Here is a 21,094-nt window from a genome sequence, read left to right as displayed (position 1 = left end):
ACCCTCATTTTCCTCAGTTCTTGAGACACATAGGCGCTGCTTAGATAGAAGCCTTATATTTGGCCCAGTCTCCTCCAAAAATTTAGTTGAGCTCTGGGCTCAGAATGTTTATATGGCCTGCTCAAAAAGCCCAGTGCTTCCAGCAAAATTTCTCACTTGCACCTGTCGCTGTGGTATGGAGAGAAAAACACATAAACTCTGGGGCCACAGAAACTTGAGTTAAAATCTTAGTTCTATTGCTTATAGCTGTGTGACCTTGGCCAAATCTCTTACCTCTTTGAGCTTTTGTTTCTTCAGCAGTTACCTGGAGATGACAACATTCACATTGGGTGGTCATGCGGGTGACATGAGAAAGCACAGGCAACAGGCTCAGTAAATGATGGTTCCCTTTCCTTCCCTTCTTTCCTTGACCCCTTCCTTTGACTCATCCTCCCTCCTGGCTGCCAGTTATCGTCTGGATGTCTCTAGCTGTCATCCCCTAGATTTTAGGCTCCATGCTGGAAAAGTTGAGACTCAGACTATATTTAGATGCCTTAGTGCTTTCATTTTTTTATACCACTGTGTTGCTATGGTGATGGTGGAGAGGGGAGGGGAAGGACAGCTTGAAAGGAAAGATGGAGCTCAGTGGTGAAGACTGGTGGCCCTGGCTGTGGACTGTTCCTGGCTGGTACTCTCCAAGGAGATTTACCTGTGCATTCCATCAGGAGATGCAGCAAGGAGACAGGAGGAGGCATTGCTTAGTAAAGGCTCTTAGGAAAAGAGAAGATAAAGAGGACTGACTGTTGAAAACTGCTCACTCCACTGGCCCAGACACAGCCTTAACTCCAGGAACCTTCCTTAAGTGGCTTCTCTAGCAATTGAGTCAGGAGACAGCAAATGGGGTTGGGTGGAGAAATGACATCAGTTATGTTGGAGTTTGGAAGATGTTCAGACCAGACTCCTTCACAGGAAGAAAGTCCCATCTTTATACCATGGCCCAGGATTGTCATGGATTCTGTTCATTAAGGAAACCAAAGTTGTACAAGGGCAGAAAGGAGGAGAAGTCCTTGTATTTGTGCACAGAGCTCTATTCCATTTTATTTGTGCACAGAGCTCCACTCACTGGATTTGAATGTAAGCATGGTAGGCTCCAAGCTGATGTAGAAACTTGCACTGTAGAATAATCCAGTATTCCTAAAATGGTTACTAAAATCATTTCACTGAGTCCTCAAAAATGGCCTGGTGAAGTGGGATTATCTTTACATGAGAAAATGACATAGGTAGGTTGGCAACTTGACCAATGTCACACAGCTGGTAAATGGCAGAGCAAAGAATTGAACTCAAGCCACCTGGACTCCAACTCTAATGTTCTTTCCAGTATACCAATGGCTACCAAAACCAATTATTTAAAGCTGAAGAAAATTTATGTGAAGATGAAAGCCTTTGGTGAAATAGAACCAAACAAAGAGGATATAAGCAGTGATGCTGAAGTTGAAGTGGAGAATCTCCCTTCGACAAAACCTCCTTCCACTTCACCTGCCAGAAAAGAGGGTCCTAGGCAGCACGCTGTAAGGGTGGTGGTTGAAGCACCCGTATTAGAAACATCTGGTATAACTGTAAAAGTGCCAATTACTAAGTCCCAGTCCCAGATTCTGATTTGTAGATCTGGGGTACTTTTCTTTGGACAAGCATCCAGGAAATCTGGATAAATACTAATTTGACTGGAGTTAAACAAACAACTCTTGACTCAGAAAATTGGGCGATGGAACAAAATTGCATCACCTATGTCTTTTTCCTATCTGATTCCTCAAGCTCATTTTTAGCAGCCTGAGGTCAGGCATGTCAAAATAATCAGGCTGGATTGTCTTGTGAAGTTTTCCAACTGCCCTCTGGGCCTCCATCAGTGGCTGATCCCTGGGCTCTAGTCTATGTGGGTCATCAGGGTCCAGGTGAGGCCACAGCCATTGTTTGACCTTGGTGGGGTCATCATTGTGCCTAACAGCAGATGCAAGGAGACTCTGGGTGAAGGGCAGGGAAGAAGGGTATCATATTCAAGAGCACAGGAGGGGATGTTTATCAGATGAAAAGTCCCAAAGGAGCATGCAAGATTGGGACTAAAAATATATTTATTGGCCAAAGCAGAAAGTTTGGGAAAATCTGCAGGGAAATGAATACTTGATTTCTCATTCATCAAAGGGTTGAAAGAACAGTATGGAAAATGAAGGAGATTCTGAAGGTGCTGTTGAAGGGAGAAGTCAGTGTGAGATTTTTAGTTCCCCTAAATTCTGAGGACCTTAGGATGCTCCCCTCACTTATAAATAACAGCTCCCTATGGGCAAACACTGTGTGTGACATACATTTAATCCTTCTCATTGAATCCTTCTCAGAGCACTATTAAGTACTAGTAGCATTTCTATTTTGCCCATGAGGAATCTGAAGCTATTGGAAGTCAGGTAACTTTGTCCAAGGTCATCCAGCTAGGAAGTGATAGAACGAGGATTTGATTCCAGTGGTCTGATTCCAAGACCCCTGCATACTTGTCCAAAACCGACTGACCCTAAATAATTGTAAATAGGCCAATTAAATATCCATGATAAGATTTTTCTTAAAATATCAGATTACTTCAATTTTAAAAAATAATCTGTTGGGGGGTGACCCTACTAGGTGAAGCTTTTAGGTAATCCAGCACCAGGTAGGTGAAGGAACATCTGCAAGGGGGTTATATTCCCAATCTCCTTTGCTGCTTCCTGCTCTGGCAGGAGATTGCATTTGTTCAGTTGTTTTTACAAAGTCTTCTTAAAGCAAAATCTTGTTGAATCAACAATAACAACAACAACAACAAGGCAACATATTTATTACGTAAGCCCTGCATACAAGGCAGAGCTGAGATCCCATCTCCTGAAGAAACTTTCCCCATGACTCAGGCCCACAAGCCCTCTCCGTCTTCTGAACCTGGTCTCATTTCTAGTCTGTAGCTACCACGTAGCACTCAGCACACACAACTTCTGTCTTCTCTCACCTTGCCCTGTGAGCCCCATGGGGGGTGTAGCCATGTCATACACCTCTCTGTTTCTCCAATGCTTGGCCAAGTGAGGCTAGCTTAAGCCATCAAGCATTCCACTGAACCAAAGGGAAAATAAAATTGAAGGAGGCCAAGGAATTATGGGCACAGAGGGAGGTGAGAATGGGTAGCCCAAATTCACCAGCCTTCTGTGTAATTTCAATATTGATGGAAATGCTCTTGAATACATTTCTTTCTTCCCCATCTGTACCAATTCCCTTGGGTCATAATTAACTTTCATATCCCAGCACTTTGTCCTGGGGTCAAGGAAGGACAGGTAGGGACAGGAGGGAAACAGGGGCAGGAAGTAGACATGACCTAGTCACAACTCACAATCCGAGCTCATGGTCCAAAGGAAGGTGACCAATTCTGGTTTTAAAAACCTTCACAAGTTTAGGTTCCACATGATTAGTTTCTACTGTTCCATTTTGGAGACTGACCTAGCTCCTCTCCCCAGCATCTCCTTTAGATTCTGACAAGATATGTAGAGTCATTGTTTTTCCAAGAATCCATGCCTCAAGCATGAAGCCTTCTGATGAGATTTATCGTCTCTGGAGAGCTCTTTACAGTGGATGAAACGCTTCCCCATGCATGACCACTCAAGGGTTTCCCAACCACCCTATAGGTTGGGCAGGCCAGTTATTAAGGACCTCACTTTATTGCTGAAATGAAATTATGGGGTCAGTTTTGGGGGTATATTGGCCTATTTCCTCTCTCCCAAAGGAAAACAAAATCCTGTTGGGGATTCAGCTGCAAATGTCTTAAGTTTTGGAAGAAGAAGAGAAAGAGAGGAGAGTCCTTTTTTCCGGAGACAAAATTAACTCTAGCACTGGTTAGCAGACAATTGACTGTATTTCCTATAACTTGTTGCCTACTACCAACTTCTAATCCCTGAAGGGTAGAGAATCCCAATAATCCTTTGCATGTGCACTAGGCACTTCTGTTTACAGTTATTTTGTTTTATTCTCTTAACAGCCCAGTGAAGTCTATGCAGTTATGCTCCCTTCCACTTGAGAGTTACAGGAATTGAGACCTAGTGGTATCCAAAAATCTGCCCAAGTTCACATAGATGGTAAATGGTACAGCTCAGCTTAGGCTCATGTCTTCAGAAAATGAGGTCAGGGATCTTTTTAATACTCTATTCCTCTCTGTCTTTGAGCATTACCCAATTCATACCTGGACATTCTGGAGGCAACAGAAGCAGTATCTGAAGATGGTCCATTTCCATGGATCAAGGGTATTACAACACAGGAGAGAAGTTAAGAGTGAAGATCTTGTAGTCAGGTTAACCTGTGTTTGAGCCATGACTGACCACTTACAGCTGAACAACATTGGGAAAAGCACCTTTTTAAGCCTTTATATTCTCATCTGTAAAAGGATGATGGGATAATTAAGTGAGATGTCCTCCTGCAAATTACTCAGCAGAAATTGCTCAATATAAACTCATTGCTGTTGTGATTCTTGACAATGCTCCTGACATTAATCACTAAATCTGTTTTAATGAAGGGGTCCTGCATAACATCATATCACCTTGGTTATTTTCCAAGATGGAGGTGGTATCTCACATGCTTAGACATCTTCTCTATTTCACCAACTTTCCTATTTGCTTTCCTAAAAGCGTCTATAAATGTTGCTTCTTAAGCACACCCTCCATTAAGAGTAGTTTCAATGTCTGTTGTTGTCAACCTTCTAGGGCTTGAGGATATAAATCCTGTGAGTGGGTGGTTATCTTATCTTTTCACCCTGCTGGTCATTATTCAGCCAAGCTGAACACATTTCTTTCTTTTCATTTTTTTCCTCACACTCTGTCTAGTCAAGTTTCTAAAGCAGCAAACGTGTCATTGAAGCGATCAGACAGAACACTTAGCATTTTTCTCACACGCACACATTTTCAAAGTACTTTTCCATCTCTCTCCAATTCTCAATGTCTAGAGGGAATGTGGTGTTTTGGAGCATGGCATTAAGAGAGGGGAAAATTGAATGTTTTCTGGAATTGTTATATGCCTAATGGGGACTTGGAAAATATCCATTGAGAAAGACGAGAAATGGAGTTGGGGTGAGGAATTAAGAAACTGTCTCAGCTCAGAAAACTGGATTTCAGGATCTGAAGAGCTCTAGGTCTCCAGATTCCTAGAATTCTGTTTCCCAAAAGGTATTTTGGACCATGGAGCAGTGGAGGTGTCAATAATGTGATGAAAGAAGAAGATGCTTGAGGAATAATGTTTATAAGGTGGATGATGGGAGGGAAGACATGGTTAGACAAACTGTGTAGTAGGGGAGGGATGGAAAAAGGTTTTTCTGGACCTCAGAAATTAAATTCCATTTACAAATGGCTATTGAGTTTCCACGGGCAAAGTATGTGATAGGCATTAAGGGGCAAATAAGTTAAAAAGATGAGTAAGATATTGTTCTTTATCTTAAGAGCTTCACATGAGATGGACAAATATTGAGAAATAGTGACCCAGAATCCATCAAGGCCAAATTCATAACCTACAGATTCTCTATCTGTGGAAATTTCTTCTGAGCACTGGTGTTGGGAAGGGGAATAGATTAGCACCCCATTTTTCATGCACAACAAAACAAAACACACCAACACACAAAACTGTATAGCAATAGTAATAATCATAATTATTTACTACTGATAAAATACATACAATCAGATTATGATTTCTTTCCTTCTATGCATTCTCCTTGGACTGTACTGGTATTGCCATGAAGGTGAAATATTGACCTGATTTCTCCTGGATAGCAATGTTTGCAGTTCAATCTGGTAACTACTTAATGTGATGCCCCAAGGCCCTTCTCTTACCTTTAACCTGACCCACCTCCCCACCTGCAATGACCCACATTGACTGAATCCCTACAACATGCCCAGTCCCGTTTGGCACCTAGTAAATGTCAGGTATCATAATAAGATGCCAACACTATGTAGAAATGAATAAAACAGTTTCAAGATTTCGCAGTCCAATGGGGAAAGCAGACATGTAAGCAGATATTTATACTGTAGTCTCTGATTTATGAAACTGGGAAGAGCCTCAAAGACTTCAATGTTCCAATATGTCCTATGCCACACGTTGTTTAATAAAATAACAGCTAATACTTACATGTCATTTAATATGCTCCAGGCACTACTATGTGTGGTTTATATGTATTAACTCATCAAATCTCCACAACACACCAGAGTAGGAACTATTATTACTCCTCTCTCAAAAATGATAAAAACTGAGGCACAAGGAGGTTAAGTGACAGCTAATAAATGACAGAGACAGAATGTGAACTGAGGAGGGCTAGCTCCACAGTCCATGTCCTTAGCCACTATACTATACTGCCTTTAAAATGAGATAAAAAAATTGCTTTTCAATGAAATGGAGGGGATTGTGGCTTCTCTTGTCACCTCTGAGTCTCTCTCTGGCTTCTTTATAGCCAGCATTTATTAAGTGTTCCTTATGTGCCAGATACTATGCTAAGTGTTTTCAACACATCTCATTTAGGTCTCATTCAACTTGATGAGGCAGGTACTAGCATTATCCTCATTTTACAGAGGAGGGACTGAGAATAAGAGAGATTCAGTAAAATCCAAAGTTGCACAGAGAAGCGAGATAAAACCAGGATTCCAGCCTAGCTTAGTTGGACTCCAAGCCCAAAGCCTTCCTTTGTTTAAAAAACATTTTTTAATTTTTTTTATTTTTTTCTTCTTTCTTTCTTTTTTTTTTTTTTTGAGATGGAGTCTCACTCTGTTGCCCAGGCTGGGGTGCAATGGCATGATCTCGGCTCACTGTAACCTTCACCTCCCAAGTTCAAGCAGTTTTCCCGCCTCAGCCTCCCGAGTAGCTGGGATTACAGGAGCCCGCCACCACACTCGGCTAATTTTTTATATTTTTTGGTAGAGACGGGGTTTAGCCATGTTGGCCAGGCTGGTCTTGAACTCCTGACCTCAAGTGATCTGCCCCCCCTCAGCCTCCCAAAGTGCTGGGATTATAGGCATGAGCCACCGCACCCGGCCAATTTCTTTCTTTTTTCCTAAGACAATGTTATAGCACCAAAGCCCTCATTTGACCTGAATATCTTCTTTTGTCATGGGCTATTTTTGCTGGAATCTCAAGAACAATAGGATAAGTATCTCTAGTTCCCTCTGCCTAAGACCAGACATGCCAAGCCCTCTGCTCTAGGAATGTGTTTGCATCCACCTCTTGCTGAGATGAATCAGATTCCATAAACCACCCTCTACTACCCAGAGTCAATGCTGAGTTAGGTGTGCTGGAGGGAAACCGATGGGGCTTTCAGCATAGGAGTCCTGTGAAGTTCCAAAGGCCCTGATCAACTGGAGGCAGGCTGCTGCTGATGTCAACTTTCATAGGTACCACTATCCAAAGCCTTATGATTATCCAAGAAAAGAAATATTCTCAAGAATCTCTAGCCATCTAACATAGTTTTAAAATTGCTACAATTGCCCAAAGGGAAAAATAATTCTGAATCATTCTTATCTCCAGATGTCCTTGTCAAAGTCCAGGCTAGCGTATCTTTAGGATAACCATCATAAAAACAAGAAAAGAAAAAGCACTTAATGTGAAGAATAAGAACAGGCAGACACAGGCAGATGGCGCTCTGAAGGAGCACTGCCCTCCTAAGGAAGCGCTTAGGCTGCTGGGCAACTTCTGTTTATCTCCTCAAACTTCCTGGAACATTGGCCGCTGACATACCTTATCTATTTATTGATGGCCCAGAAGCCATATAAACACTATCTATCAATGGCTACCGGGACTTGTGTCCAGCAGGTTCAGACATTTGCCATTTGATCTCATTTATCTGCACTTTTTCTTTCTTAATGCTCTGCTATAAAAAAAGTTAAAAGCGATAGTCTCCCCTTTTTCCTGTCTTAAGCAGTTACTCTCCATCAAATATTCAAATTCTTTTTCTGAATGTACAGAAAAATCATTTGAGCTGTCATTCACAATTTTAGCTCTTAGGTAAATCAAACAAATTGGAAGCAATTGCTGTAAGAGCTATACAGGCAAACAAATTCAGCTCCATCTCTCATGTTTCTGCTTCATGGAATTTGAGCTCCATGTATCATCCATCATTTCTACTTTATAAAAGATGTGCATGGATCAGAACTTTGCAGCCCATGTTAAATAGGAAATTAACTAACAAGTTCTCTAAATATTCATGGTGCATCTACATATGCAAGAAAATGTGCTACAAATTGACAAGGTATAAATCGGATTCTCTGTCCACCAAGAGACTGCAATATATGTGCATAATAGGTAATATTTCATAGTTATAGAACAGGTGCTACAGGAAGTGTGTAATAAATGGAGAGCATGTTCACTTGGTAGGTATTAAAGGGTTCTTCAAAGGGCTGGTCATTGGATGGAGCAGGTCATTGAGAATACGTAAGATTCAGGTAAGTGAGGTGCAGAGATTGGGAAAAGAAGATTATGAACACTGCGGCACTGAAACAAGAAAATATGAAGTGCATTTAGCAGACAATGGGTAGGCCCAGGTGGCCAGAGCAGAAGAGTTGTGGGAGCAAGTAATGAGATATACATCTGTTTGGTGATGCTCTGAGAACTAACAAAGCCCCTTTTCTAAATAGGAGTCCCTTGAGAATAGAATTCATCTAGGTAGGTTTTCTGGGGAAGCCAGTGCCCACCAGTCTCCTGTGGATACTGTGTTTTCTTTCCTAAGGATTGCTTTAGAAGCAAATCCCTGAGAGCTGTGTCAGCTAGGATAACTCTCTCTGCTACTCTCAGGTAATGGCTCCTTCCCCATTAGGCTATCAACCTTTCTCCTGCTGCTTCTGACACCTGAGTCACTGGGCTCAACATTGAAGACTTTAGTACCTGGCTCATAGGCTTCCTGCCAGCATCCTGGCTCACTTTAGTGGCCCAAGATAACTTATTAGAAATCCTTGGCCCTCAGTCCCTTGACCTTTTCCCTTTTAATAGCCTCAACCTTTACCCATCCACTCTCAAGTCTATACCCTGAGCATTACTATCACCTAGAAGTACTCCTCATCAGAGAAATCAAATTCAAACATTCCATAGCTGAACTTCTTATTTTCTTTACCAAAGCTTCTTCTCCTCCTTTAACCCCCATGTCAGTGGATGGTACCACTATCCATTTTTGACTGCATTCTGGCTTCCTCTCCAGACCACCCCCATTTCCAATCAGGCACCAGATCTGTTGTTTTTACCTACTTCTACCTCATGCATACATTTTCTTTTTTTCATTCCCTGCTAAAACTCTCATATATTGGCCATCATCACCTCTGGCCTGGATTCTAGTAACAGTCTCCTAACTCCTTTTCCTGACCTGATTTGTACCCACTCAACTTCATTCACCCAACACAGCTGAAGTCATCTGTTCAAGTGGCAAACCTCGCTATGCATTTCCTTCCCTCCAAATTTTGAATGGCACTCCTCTGTCCTCCACCCTTCTTAGCATGCTGAAAGAGGCCTTTTTTCTAGACTGCTGTTATTTGTTCTCTTCCTTGCCCAGTTCCACACATCTCCGGATCTCAGACACCATCTTCTCTGAGATGCTTTTCCCAACCTCCTTAGACTGGTTTGGGGAGCCTTCCACAGCTGGTGTTTGCCTTTGGGATGGCACTTAATATACTAAATACTCAATTGAAATTACTTGTTTGTAAGACCACCTCCAGCATGAAGAACAGTTTCCAAACCATAACAGGAGCTCATAAATGCTTATGAAATGAATGAAAAGAGATGCAAGCGAGAAACACTTTGAATATAGGAAGGGGAAGTAAGATGAAGTGAAAGATAAATTTAAGGTTTGCTACTGGTGAAAGAGGTGGGGATTGTGGAGCAATGGGCAGAGGAGGAACTTCCAGAAGAGAAGAAGCAGGGTTTGAAAATGACACTTTCAAGTTGGGCATGCTGACTTGGAGAATGAGTAGATATGAGGGAACAGAGCCAGGAAACACAGATTTGAGACTTAGACACAAAGAAGATATATTTTTATCCATCTGTGGAGATGATGTGTTTAATACAGATTGTGTGGCTTCATCACACCATTGAGCCATTGTGACTTCCATTTGCTGTTTTCATGCAATATGATGCTTGTTTATTAATTGGCTTCTACTGATTTCCCCCAAAAGATAATTTCTTTGATCAACACATTGGCTGACTATTGATTTATACACTTCTATTTATTTATAGAGAGAGGATCAGAGGACCAAGATTTGTATACAAAGGAAATTTTACCAATTATACAGGTAATTCAGGTATAAATGAGAGAGTTTTTTCTTAATTTTTGAAATAATTATTTTCATTGTTTCTGATTTTGAAGATCTGCAGGGATGTTTTTCTCTTATAACTACCCTTTCTGTCTCTTTTTTGAACATACTTTCCTAACTGCAGCTGTTAATTTCCTCATCACACAATCAAGCCATTGTGACTTTTGTTTGCTGTTTTTATGCAGCCTGATGCTTGTTTTTCAATTGCCTTCTACTATTTTCCCCAAAAGATAATTTCTTTGATCAACACATTGGCTGACCATAGATTTATACATGTTTTACCAGAAATATTCTTGCTTGCTCTCCCTCCAACCTCCTCTAAGTTGATTTCCCATTAAGGAATACTGTATTCTGAATTTTCTTCTCTTCCCTTCCAAGTGAATAATTATTAGTACTTAAACTATTACATCATATGTGCATGTCCTCCTGCCTACTAATTAATTTCAGAAACTCAGTGCCCTTTAACAGATAAAAGAACGGTGCATTGGTACTTCACATTTTACCCCTAGGATCCCAAATCAGTCCACATTTTCCTAATCGTGGTATACAGGTTTGATTTAGTAAAGTCACAATTATCTTTCAGAGTTGAAATATAAACACAAAGCTTCATGAATTTAATCATATTCCTTCCTGCCACAGGAAGAACTTTTGGTCTTTTGGAAAAACTTGTATATAGTGGTTCTTATTCCAAATAAATTAAATATATGGAATTCCTGATTCTTATAGAAGTATTACAATATTTCCTTGATGAATTTGTGTAGCTGGAAGCAGACCTGCCATGAAATGTGAAACTGCATCCCACTTGTGTGAGCAGCCCTGGTCAAATGTGTAAATCTCTAAGTGTAGCAAAACCTCCCTTTGCTCTAGGAAGTAGTTCTTAGCCTTTTGGGGGATCACAAACTGCTTCGATGATTCAGGTGCTTCTTACCAGAAAAATGCACATACTCTCACACAATATTTTGTGTATAGTTTCAGGGAGTTCAAAGATCTTTGAAAACCTAGCCATTAATCCTCTAAAGGTCCATGGAATGCCAGTTGACAACCCCTGGACTAAGAGCTAAAGATCAATTGTTGATGGATAAGGAATTTCATAAACCTCAGAATGTGAAGAAAACAGCTGCAATGAAAACTTGCACTGCTGGGCAGCAGCTACAACTCACAGCAGGAGATGCGCGGCTTGTGTATAGTCAAGCCCAGCACGGCATTGAGTGGGCTGCCATCTTCCTTTCTGCAGGACATCATGTATTCTACTCATTCTATTATGCGATTTAATTTTATGGCAGCAGAGCTCTGATTTTATAATGGAAGTCAACACAAAATAGTTCCTTTTTTTATAACAAAAATTTGTCTTACAATCATTTCAGCTAAAACAAACTCGGTTTTTAGCAGGAGGGAGGATGGGGGAGGGGGAAGCTCCTGAGGTAAAAGAGCTGCTCACTTTGCCTCTTCTCCCTTCCTTCCTACAAACCCTGGCTCTTCACTTTCTTTAATATCTTATACTCCCTTGACTCCTACTCTCTTTTATTAGGTCTCATTTCATTTTCTTGAAGCTGGTACTTGAATATCCTATATCAGTTTCAATATTTCGATGTCTACTATTGATCTCATTTCGCATTGCTTTGCAGATATCTGGTTTCAGAGCCACGCACCCTTCCCTTGAATCCTAACAGGGAAGCTTGGTGCTTTTGATCATTTGAATCACCATCTCTTATGTTCTATTTTAACTTGAGGCAACGTAATCTCCCTCCTTCAATACTTACTTCAAACTTAGCTGATCTTTGATTTTTCGAAGTCATGTTTAGAAGTGTGACCTGCAGGATATGCCAGCCTGATAACCACAAATTACAAACTGGACTATTTTGCTGACCTCACCATCATCCTCACAATTGCATTTATTACAATTTTAAATGTACATGAAAGCTCATTAGTTACTGAGACAATTTGAGATTTTTCTCTCCCTTCCCCCAAATCCTCTAAAACACCATTGTGCTGTGGATATGCAGTTCTCAAGCCAACATTTCTCACCATGTTACTTCCTATCCAACCCTCACAGACTGTATACTTTGTTTTTCTTTGATTCTATTCTAAAGAAATCCTTGTAGGGTTCTTGAGATCCTAACGCCACATGATTTTCAAAGGACTTTGATTTTTCTGTCCTTAACATCAGGACTTTATCACCTTCCTTCGTGTCCCTTGGCCTCCAACACTACTGAGCTACTTGCCCTTCCCAGGTGCTCATAATCTTCTGCATTTTTGCTTATGTGATTGTTTCTGTCTGGGGTGCACTTCCTCCCTTGTACACCTCATGACTCCCAGTCATTCTTTGAGGGTGTGCTCAAGTTTCCCTCAGCTCTCCTGGAATGCTTTCCTGATGCCCCTCCTCACTTCAATCCAGACCCACATGGGTCCCCGCCCTGCCCCTGTCGTGCCTCTCGGGGCTCTTGTGTTGCAGAGCTGGCAGCTCTGCTTTGTAGTGTTGATTACTTGTCCATGTCCACACCTCCCTCTAGACCAAAAGCTCCTTAAGGTCTGAGTATTATCACCTAGAGTGTCAACCTGCTTCCCACACCCCTGGTTTGGGGTACATTCATGCCTCTAACCCTAACCACGTTGCTCACATGGGAGTGGCTATCATTTTTACAAAGACTATCTCTCCCACAGAATGAATGGCCTAAATGTTCTCTGACAATCCATTTCCAACATTTAAATTGAAGATGTGGGCCTGAGGGCTGCCTGCAGTTATGTCTCCAGCCCAGTGGAGGGAACCAGTTTGAGAGAAAAAAGACGGCCTAAAAGAAAAAATAAAGAATTCTGGAGACATTTAAATTCCTGGTTTTCATCATTCCTGGGACTTTCTTTCTCATGCTTTGCTTATGCAAGCCAAAAAAATCCCAATTTCTCCAAAGTGAATTCAAGCTGGGTTTCTGCCCTTTGCAACCAAAGAATCCTCTGAAATAATATGGACCATCTTATTCATGTCTCTACCTTCAGTAGCTGACTCAGGTTTTGGCATTTAATATGGGCTTCAGAAACATTGGCATTGTTAGTTCAAAGCCTGAAGTTGTATTTGTTGTAATGTGGAATCAGGAATTGAGGTGGGAGTAAGCACATGTCATACTGTGACAGGTGTACAAGGCTTACACCTTAGAGCTGTATAGTGAAGTACTAACTCCAGACATTCTGAGCATCTCTTTGGGTCTGAGTTTATTCTGTTGGTATTTGGCCTCCATGCTGCAGAAGTGTTGGCTATTTCTTATCTAACAGAGAATGATTAGCTCTCCTACGGTGTAGCCCTGAAAGACAAAATGAGGGAGACCATAGCATGCATACTCGTTAGATGACTTGGTTGCCCAGTTGTCTTTCTGTTTGCGTGGTGCACAGGGTATTGGGTATGGGAGACAGAACAGCTGCAATGGACACTGTTTACCAGCTGTGTGGTCCTGGGAAGGCAGCTTCACTTCTCTGGGCCCTTTTTTCCCCCATTTGCCAGGTGGAGAGAGTAACACCTGTCTCACATACCTCACAGGACTATTGAGGGGATGAGATAACATATACGGCAACGCTTTGTTGTTTTCAAATCCTTTCTCGGAGAATCATGTCTGGCCCTTTTCTAAACACAGAGGGCACTGCAGGGCTGATGGGCTGGCTTTGATGAACACATGGCCCAAGAAGGGGTCACTGCTTCAAGAACTGGCCTCATGCACCTTTGTCAAGGAGCTGGGGTGAGCCTTCCCAACTCTGACATCTGCTTTCTGTCTTTTCTGTCCTCTTAACTCAATTGTCAAACAAAGCTTCTGGACACTTCCCATTCTGCCACTGCTCAGAAAGCCTCTCTGCTCAGCCTTTGGTTATGAAAATGGAGCCTGAGTCCCCCGCCTACCTGCCCCATTTGGGTGGAACACACCCTCTGGTACCTGCCCTAGCTCATGAGTTGGGCTGAACCTCAATGAAACCCGACAGGCTGTTCCCTCACAGGCTCCCACTAGTTTGTGCAGTGTCCCACTAGTTGAATACAGGTAACTCTGCATAAGACCCAATGTTGACTCCTAGCCGGACGGTGTGGGCCAGCATGGGAAAGTGGCCAGGGGAGCCCCATCTAGTTCTGACTCTGTTTCCTTCCTTGCTGACCTTTGCATAAGTAGCTTCCAGCAGCTTCCTAGTCTGCTAGACTGGAAAGGACATCTCTGACATCTCTGACACCCAGTCCATGGCCTCCCCTCCAATGGGAGGCAGTGGTAGAAAGATGGAGGCTTTGGAGATGGATTCAAATCTCAGTGCTACAGCCACCTACCTGTGGGAACTAGCACATAGAACACAACATTGTTGAGTCAGACTCTCGGCCTGTGAAATGTGGATAATAAAGCTTGCATAACACTGCAACAATGGCTGATGTTTGGGTAGCTGCCTGGTATATAACAGGTGCTCCATAAATATCAGTTTCCTTTCCCATCCTTCAATTATAAAACCAACAGTTCCCATCATTACAATGTCTTACATTTCTGGAAGAAACTTGCATGCACAATCTGATTCCACAAATGAAAATATTTCAAAAAGAAATCTTGGAGGAAGAAATACATTTCCTTATCTCCCCAACCTGCTGAGACCCAAATTCTGGGTTCTGCATTCTCTCAGCAACAAGAGAGAACACAGCATGAGCTATACTCCTTCCCAGCCTGGGGACATTGAGGGAGGAGTGGGGTTCAGTTTGTCAGCCTGCTCAGGATGAAGACAGAATGTCCCCCCTGCTGTTGGTGGGGAGGAGGTGCCTCCAGAGCTCTGGGCTGGGTAAGGCTCAGCAGAGCCCTCGGGGCTGAGGATGTGTGTCAGCAGCAAAAATAATTCCCATCTGCTGGGGCTGCTTATGTTTTCAAAGCACTTTCTCTTCTTTTATCTGTTTTTCCCCATACAGTATCCATGTGAAATGGGTATCATCGTTCCCATCTGACAGATGAGGAAATGAAGCAGAGAGCAGCAGTATTGCAAGTGGCTAAAGCACAGGCACTTAGGAATCAGACACAAAGCTGTGTCCATATCCTGACTCAGGTGCATAACCTTGAATTAGCTTCTTACCCTCTGAGCCTCCATTTGCTTATCTGAAGTATGGATCTGCAAGTGCTCACCTCATAGAGACGTTGTGAGGTTTATGAGGGCTTGTCACATGGTAGAAAGAACACAGGTTTTGGAGATGAGTATTCGAATCCAGGTGTTCTAAGTGTTGGCTCTACCCATTGACAGATTAGCAAAGAGTTTTCTTCCATAACTTCACTTTGGTTGCTTCTGTCCTGGGGCTGTCGACCTGAGACTATTCTAAGAGGGTCCCAGGACCCCTCGGCCAGCCAGTGCTCTGAGTGGGCTCTGAGACAAAGTAGAGAAACCACATTTCCTGTAGAAATCAGACACCACATCCAGTGACCTAGCATTGACACAAAGGCCAGAGATCTGGACCCCAGCCAGGTTACTTCTGTGCCTCAGTTTCTCCATCTGTGAAAAGCACACAACTTACTTATGCTTTGAGCTTTTGAATTGTCACTTGGACCACGACAGCAGCTTCCTTCCCATCCTCCTTGCTGCCCATAGGCCTGGCAGTGGCATCTTTACTCCATTTCCCTGCCCTTTGGCTAAATCCTTGACCCAAGCTTTCTCCCTGGAATGTGAAGTTTTAAGGATACTATGGTTGCCTGAAACAACGATATGTAAACTTGGGAGGGTGGATCCTGATTTTTCTATGTGTATGATGCAGCAATGAAAAATCGTCTGAAGAGAGAGGGAAATGAGACAGAGGTGCAGAAAGAAGCAAGTAAGAAACCATTTGGTTCCAGGGAAAAAGACAGGAAGTTACCGGCAACTTCCCAGTTCTTGTTTTCAGCACCTGTTAAGGCCTGTTTGCCCTTCTGTGAGTTCTACAAATACCCATATATCTTCTTTTCTTTTCTTTGAGGTGGAATCTCACTCTGTCACCCAGGCTAGAGTGCAGTGGCATGATCTCTGCTCACTGCAACTTCCACTTCCCAGGTTCAAGCAGTTCTCCTGCCTCAGCCTCCCAAGTAGCTGGGACTACAGGTGTGTGCCACCATGCCCAGCTAATTTTTGTATTTTTAGTAGAGACGGGGTTTCACCACGTTGGTCAGGCTGGTCTTGAACTTGTGACCTCAGGTGATCCACCTGCTTTGGGCTCTCAAAATGTTGGGATTACATAATATATGTATCATGTGTCAGCCACCATGCCTGACCCCCATATATCTTATACATTCAACTTTATAGATATATAAAAGGTGCCTTTACTGGGTTCCTGCTTCTTATAACCAAAACGGAGTGACAAGCATGCACTTCCTACCCTGCCTTTGGATGGGCTACATGGTCACTGTTTGTTCCTAGTCATGTCCAATTGTCACAGCACCCAGGTAAGTCCTTGGACTGAAAAGGGTGTCACCGAACACAAATCGTTGACAATGAACAAGATGAATGTAACTCTAGGACAGATGTCCTCTGCTTTACTGTGCAAGAAGATTTCAGCTGATCTATCTCAACCTTTTCCCTGGATGTTTTCAAGTCAGAGGCAATATAGATTGGTAATTAAGAGCACAGGTCCGAGAATCAGACTGCCCAGTTTCACATCACAGCTCCACCCACTTACTAGTTATGTGACCTTGAGCAAATTCCTCTATCACTCCACACCTCAGTTTACTCATGTATCAAATGGGGGTATTTACAGTACTCAGCTCACATGGATATTGTAAAGAATAACAAACAAATCCTCAATTCATGCCCCTCTTCATTCTCATGTCCTCAACAGAACAGAGAATGCATTTAGAGGAGAGGCTGTGGCAGGTGGGGCTTCCAGTGGATTCTGGTTTCATCTTTTCCACTTTGGTCTTTTGCGGGATGAGGAGGGAAGCTGGAAACTTCAGAGAAAACCGAGGCCTTGAAGAGGGGCAGGTCAACAAGCAGATAATCAAAGATAAACAGAGTCTTGTGAGTAAAGAAGGGGACCAGCCTACCAAGCCAAGTGGGGCCCTCGTAGCCATCCTTCTGTGAGGTAACTGCATAGAAATGTGGGGAATTAAATGTCCTGAGGAAGGAGCTGCCGGACTGTGGGCTGGCGGCTGGAAAGGCTCCTGCTGCCTGACAGTGTGAGGCAGGACACAGTTCTGCAAGAAATGTTGCGGGGACCATGGGCCAAGGGAGACATGGCAATCAATACAAACTAACCGGGAATATGGGAAGAATGGCAATGCAAGAGAGTCAGAATGAAACTTGTGAAAATCTTGATCGTAAGGATTTTTATGAATTTAGATACCACCCTCAGAAAAGCTTTTTTCTTTAAAAAAAAAAAGTCACCTCTTTGAAGATGAATGAAATCCCAGCAGCACATCTGCAGACTACTTTCAGCTCAACAATACAAAGTTACTATAAATGGTTCTGTGCACAGAACGTCATTTAAAATGTATGACAAGCCAACAACAAGTTACCAATCTAGGACTGCAGATTCTCAAATCCGGTTGTCTGGGTACAAAACCTGGCTCCACCACTAATTAGCTGGAGGACCGCAAATGAGTTTCCCAACTTCTCTGTGCCTCAGTTTCCTTGTTTGTACAATGGTGACCGTTTAAGTGTCTAGTCCCTAGAATTAGGGAAAATGAGTTAACACATATAGAATGCCTAAAACACCATGTGGCACACTAAAGGTTCAATAAACATTAGCTGTGACATCTGCTTATGTTTTTTTTTAAAACCTCTTTGTCTTGTAATACAAGAACACACAAACACGCACACACACACTCCAACAATCCAATGCAAACAACTACTCCAGCCTAAAGAGCTCTTTAAAGTACAGGGGCAGGTGAGGGCATAGTCTGGCTGAAAAGCACAAGCAGGAGTTCTCAGAACCTCAGTGGCCAAAGGTGCACTTGGCATCAGATTCCAGCACCAATCACATGGTAGGTGTGCCATCTCTGACCACCCAGATCCCGTCTTTAAACATAAACTTCCAATGTGTTAGCATTGTCCTCTCTTTCCTGCTACTGCTCTGTCTTCTTCTCTGCTACTATCCTGGCTGCCCCATCAGGTCTGTGGGAGGGGAAATCTGTGAGCAGCAACATCAATCACACTCCCTAGCGTAAGTGACACCCTGGCTGGGCCAACTGAGCTCATGGAAAGGGAGATCAGAGGTTCCCCTGACATGTGACCAGGACAGGTGTTATGACAAGTGCCCATGGGCTTCCAGTGGGAAGAGCTAACCAGGGAACACCAGCCCCATGCACCCAAAAGAGGTGCTCCATCCTTCCTCCAATTCCATAAAACCCTTTTCTTTAGAGGTTTTCCTCCTCTTTCACTTAAAAAAAATAGCCCCTCTGCCCGCACAGTCCCCTGTCCCTACCCCCAATCTCTATCTCATTACGCAACTGCATGGGCTAAAAATATTTCTGGCAGCCGTGATCAAACCCAAACTGAGCAAGACGCAGATTTAATGAGGCTTCCATGGAAACAAGATTCCTTTTGCCAGGCAGAAGAAAGTGTCTGCGAGGGAAAGGAAGAGGGCACGGAAGCATGTGGAGAGGAGACTGAGGTGTTGGTTAGATGGGAGCAGCGGGAAGTTGGAGGAAGCCTCTTGGCCCAGCAGCACTTTCTGGAAGGGGTTCAGCCCACAGCTGGGGACTGCACCCACTGAAGACAGTCAGCTGTCCTGGTCAGCAGCATCTTAAAAGCCATACCGTGTGAGCTCATCAAAGGAAACCACAGCTTCTGCCAGGCTGGAGACAAATATTTACCACTAGAGTCCCTTGAACAGTCAAACACTTAACAGCTGAAAAGTAATTAAATGAAAACATAAAAATGAAAAGGTGCCAACTCTGGAGTTCCTGATAGTGCTTTGATTAGAACCAAGAAAGTGCAGAAAAGAAAGGTTGAGAAAAACCAGACAGATGTGATGATTTCTATCCTGCAGGTTTTCTACTCCCTTCAGGAGGCATTTCCATGCAGCCCATGGTTCTCTGGGCTGCTGGAGGTGTGAGGTTCCTGAAAGAATCTCAGAGGGAAAGCAGAAATCTTTAACAAATGCCAGGTGGTTCAATGATCCCCAGTTTCATCTCGCCAGAGCAGGGATAGCACCTGATGTAATCCTGCTGCCTCTTCCAGGCCCTTACCATTTTCTTGCTATTTTCCATTGCAATTGCACTAATTTTTCACATCCTGAGAAGCAGGGTGCATACCGGTTAAAAAGCGGGGGTCAGCAAACTATGGTTCACAGACCAAATCCAGTTCCAATTTAACCCATGAGTTGTTCTTGTAAGGTTTGTAAATTTAAAATGTTTTTTACATCCTAGAGGATTGTGACAGAAAGAAGAATATGTTACAGAGACCATATGTTGCCCACAAAGATTAAGATACCCACTCTCTTTCCTTTACAGAAGTAGTTTGCTAACCTCTGGTTAAAAGCAAAGACTGTGGAATCAGATAGATTTAGTTGCAAATCTCAGCTACTTCATGGACTAGCATAATGACTGTAAAGAATTTACTTAATCTCATTGAGTCTCAGTTTTCCCAATTGTAAAGTTGGGCTAAGAGTGCCTGTCTCATACAGAATGAAGCTAACAGCTTAGCACAGTGTTGGCCACAAAAATGGTCTACAAATGTAGTTAGCACTACTATTGGGAAGGATGGAAAAGTAAGCTTGAAGCGTGGCAGGAAAATGACTTAGATTTTTTTTTCAAGGATACACTGCCTGCAAATATTCTGCCCCTTGGTTTGCACTAAGCACCAGATATGCATCCTTATGATTGATTCAGGGATTTTATTCAGAATTCCCAGAGTTCTAAGGCTACAATGCATCCCATGGGTGCAGGGATCCTGGGCCACAAGTTGTTTAAAAAGCATCTGATAACAAAATCCTAAAGCCAGAATCTGCTGCTCACCTAAATCACTACCTTACAGCATTGTGCTCTAAGTCTGGTCCATTATGCACGAGACCTCCTAAAACCAGTGTTATCATGTTAAGATCCCTGTGCTGACTTATCCATGGCCTCTAGAATGTGGAATGGAAGAAAGGTGGCAAAGAACATGTACTTAGAAATCAAACAGTCTTTAATAGTACAAAGCCACTCTGGCCTACCTTGTTCTCCTCTTCATCTTTTATAAATGACTGGATAAATAAATGAGTTCAAAAGTCCTGAACAGACACTAGCACTGCATTAAATCATCCCTTGGAATAAATAACTGGGCTTCTGAGCCAAAGTGGTGCTGAGAAGGTGGTGCTGATGAGGTCAAGGTTAAACCTGGATCAGCCACTCAACTTTGTGAGGTCAAACATTCAGATGGTGTTTCCAGCCTCTGCCCAGTTGTGCTGGGAATGTCCACACTGATCACAGAGGAGTTAGTGGGGGAATGCAGAGCTCAGCACATTCACTTCTACTTAGGGACAACAGCATACAAATGACTGCAGGGCTTCTCGATTGATGGCTGATTTTTTGGCGTAGTCTTTACTGGCTTTTTAAAGAAGATATTAGAATGTTTAAGATGCAATTTTGCAATAAGAAGGTTCAAGCAACTTTAGATTTTAACAGGGATGGCAAAGAGCCTCACAAGGCCAGGAATGGAAATGGGGAAACTGCTCAGTGTGGGAATTAATGGGAGCAAAATGATTATAAGCCCTCACAGGACTTCCTTTGTGCTCACTGATATTTATTAAGGGCATAAAAAGCCAATATGATTCCAATCTGAAAAACTGAAAACATATTGCAAAAGGGAGATTATACTTTGCACACATTTTACCCTATAAATAAGGATAGAAAGAACCCAAA

At 42.8% G+C, this 21,094-nt stretch overlaps 1 protein-coding gene across 14 annotated transcripts in view; it reads right to left on the bottom strand.

The window, feature by feature from the left end:
* Positions 1-21,094, bottom strand: part of SLC8A3 (solute carrier family 8 member A3) — a 140,082-nt gene that overhangs the window by 35,747 nt on the left and 83,241 nt on the right. Inside the window, exons 1-3 of one of the 14 annotated variants that reach the window (XM_021941327.2) lie at positions 14,427-16,289; positions 12,059-13,591; positions 4,217-4,408 (exon numbers count right to left, since the gene is read on the bottom strand). The exons of 12 other annotated variants lie outside the window; for them this stretch is intronic. In XM_021941327.2, the coding sequence (XP_021797019.1) occupies positions 4,217-4,224 (8 nt within the window). In that variant the 5' untranslated portion in view covers positions 4,225-4,408; positions 12,059-13,591; positions 14,427-16,289. Of the gene's footprint in view, positions 1-4,216; positions 6,751-12,058; positions 13,592-14,426; positions 16,290-21,094 lie in introns of those variants that run through there. One more of the 14 variants, XM_031668037.1, reaches the window with a different exon arrangement.

The sequence above is a fragment of the Papio anubis genome, chromosome 7 (genome assembly GCF_008728515.1).
Source record: "Papio anubis isolate 15944 chromosome 7, Panubis1.0, whole genome shotgun sequence".
NCBI classification, from domain to species: domain Eukaryota; kingdom Metazoa; phylum Chordata; class Mammalia; order Primates; family Cercopithecidae; genus Papio; species Papio anubis.
This window is presented reverse-complemented; position numbering and strand designations above follow the sequence as displayed.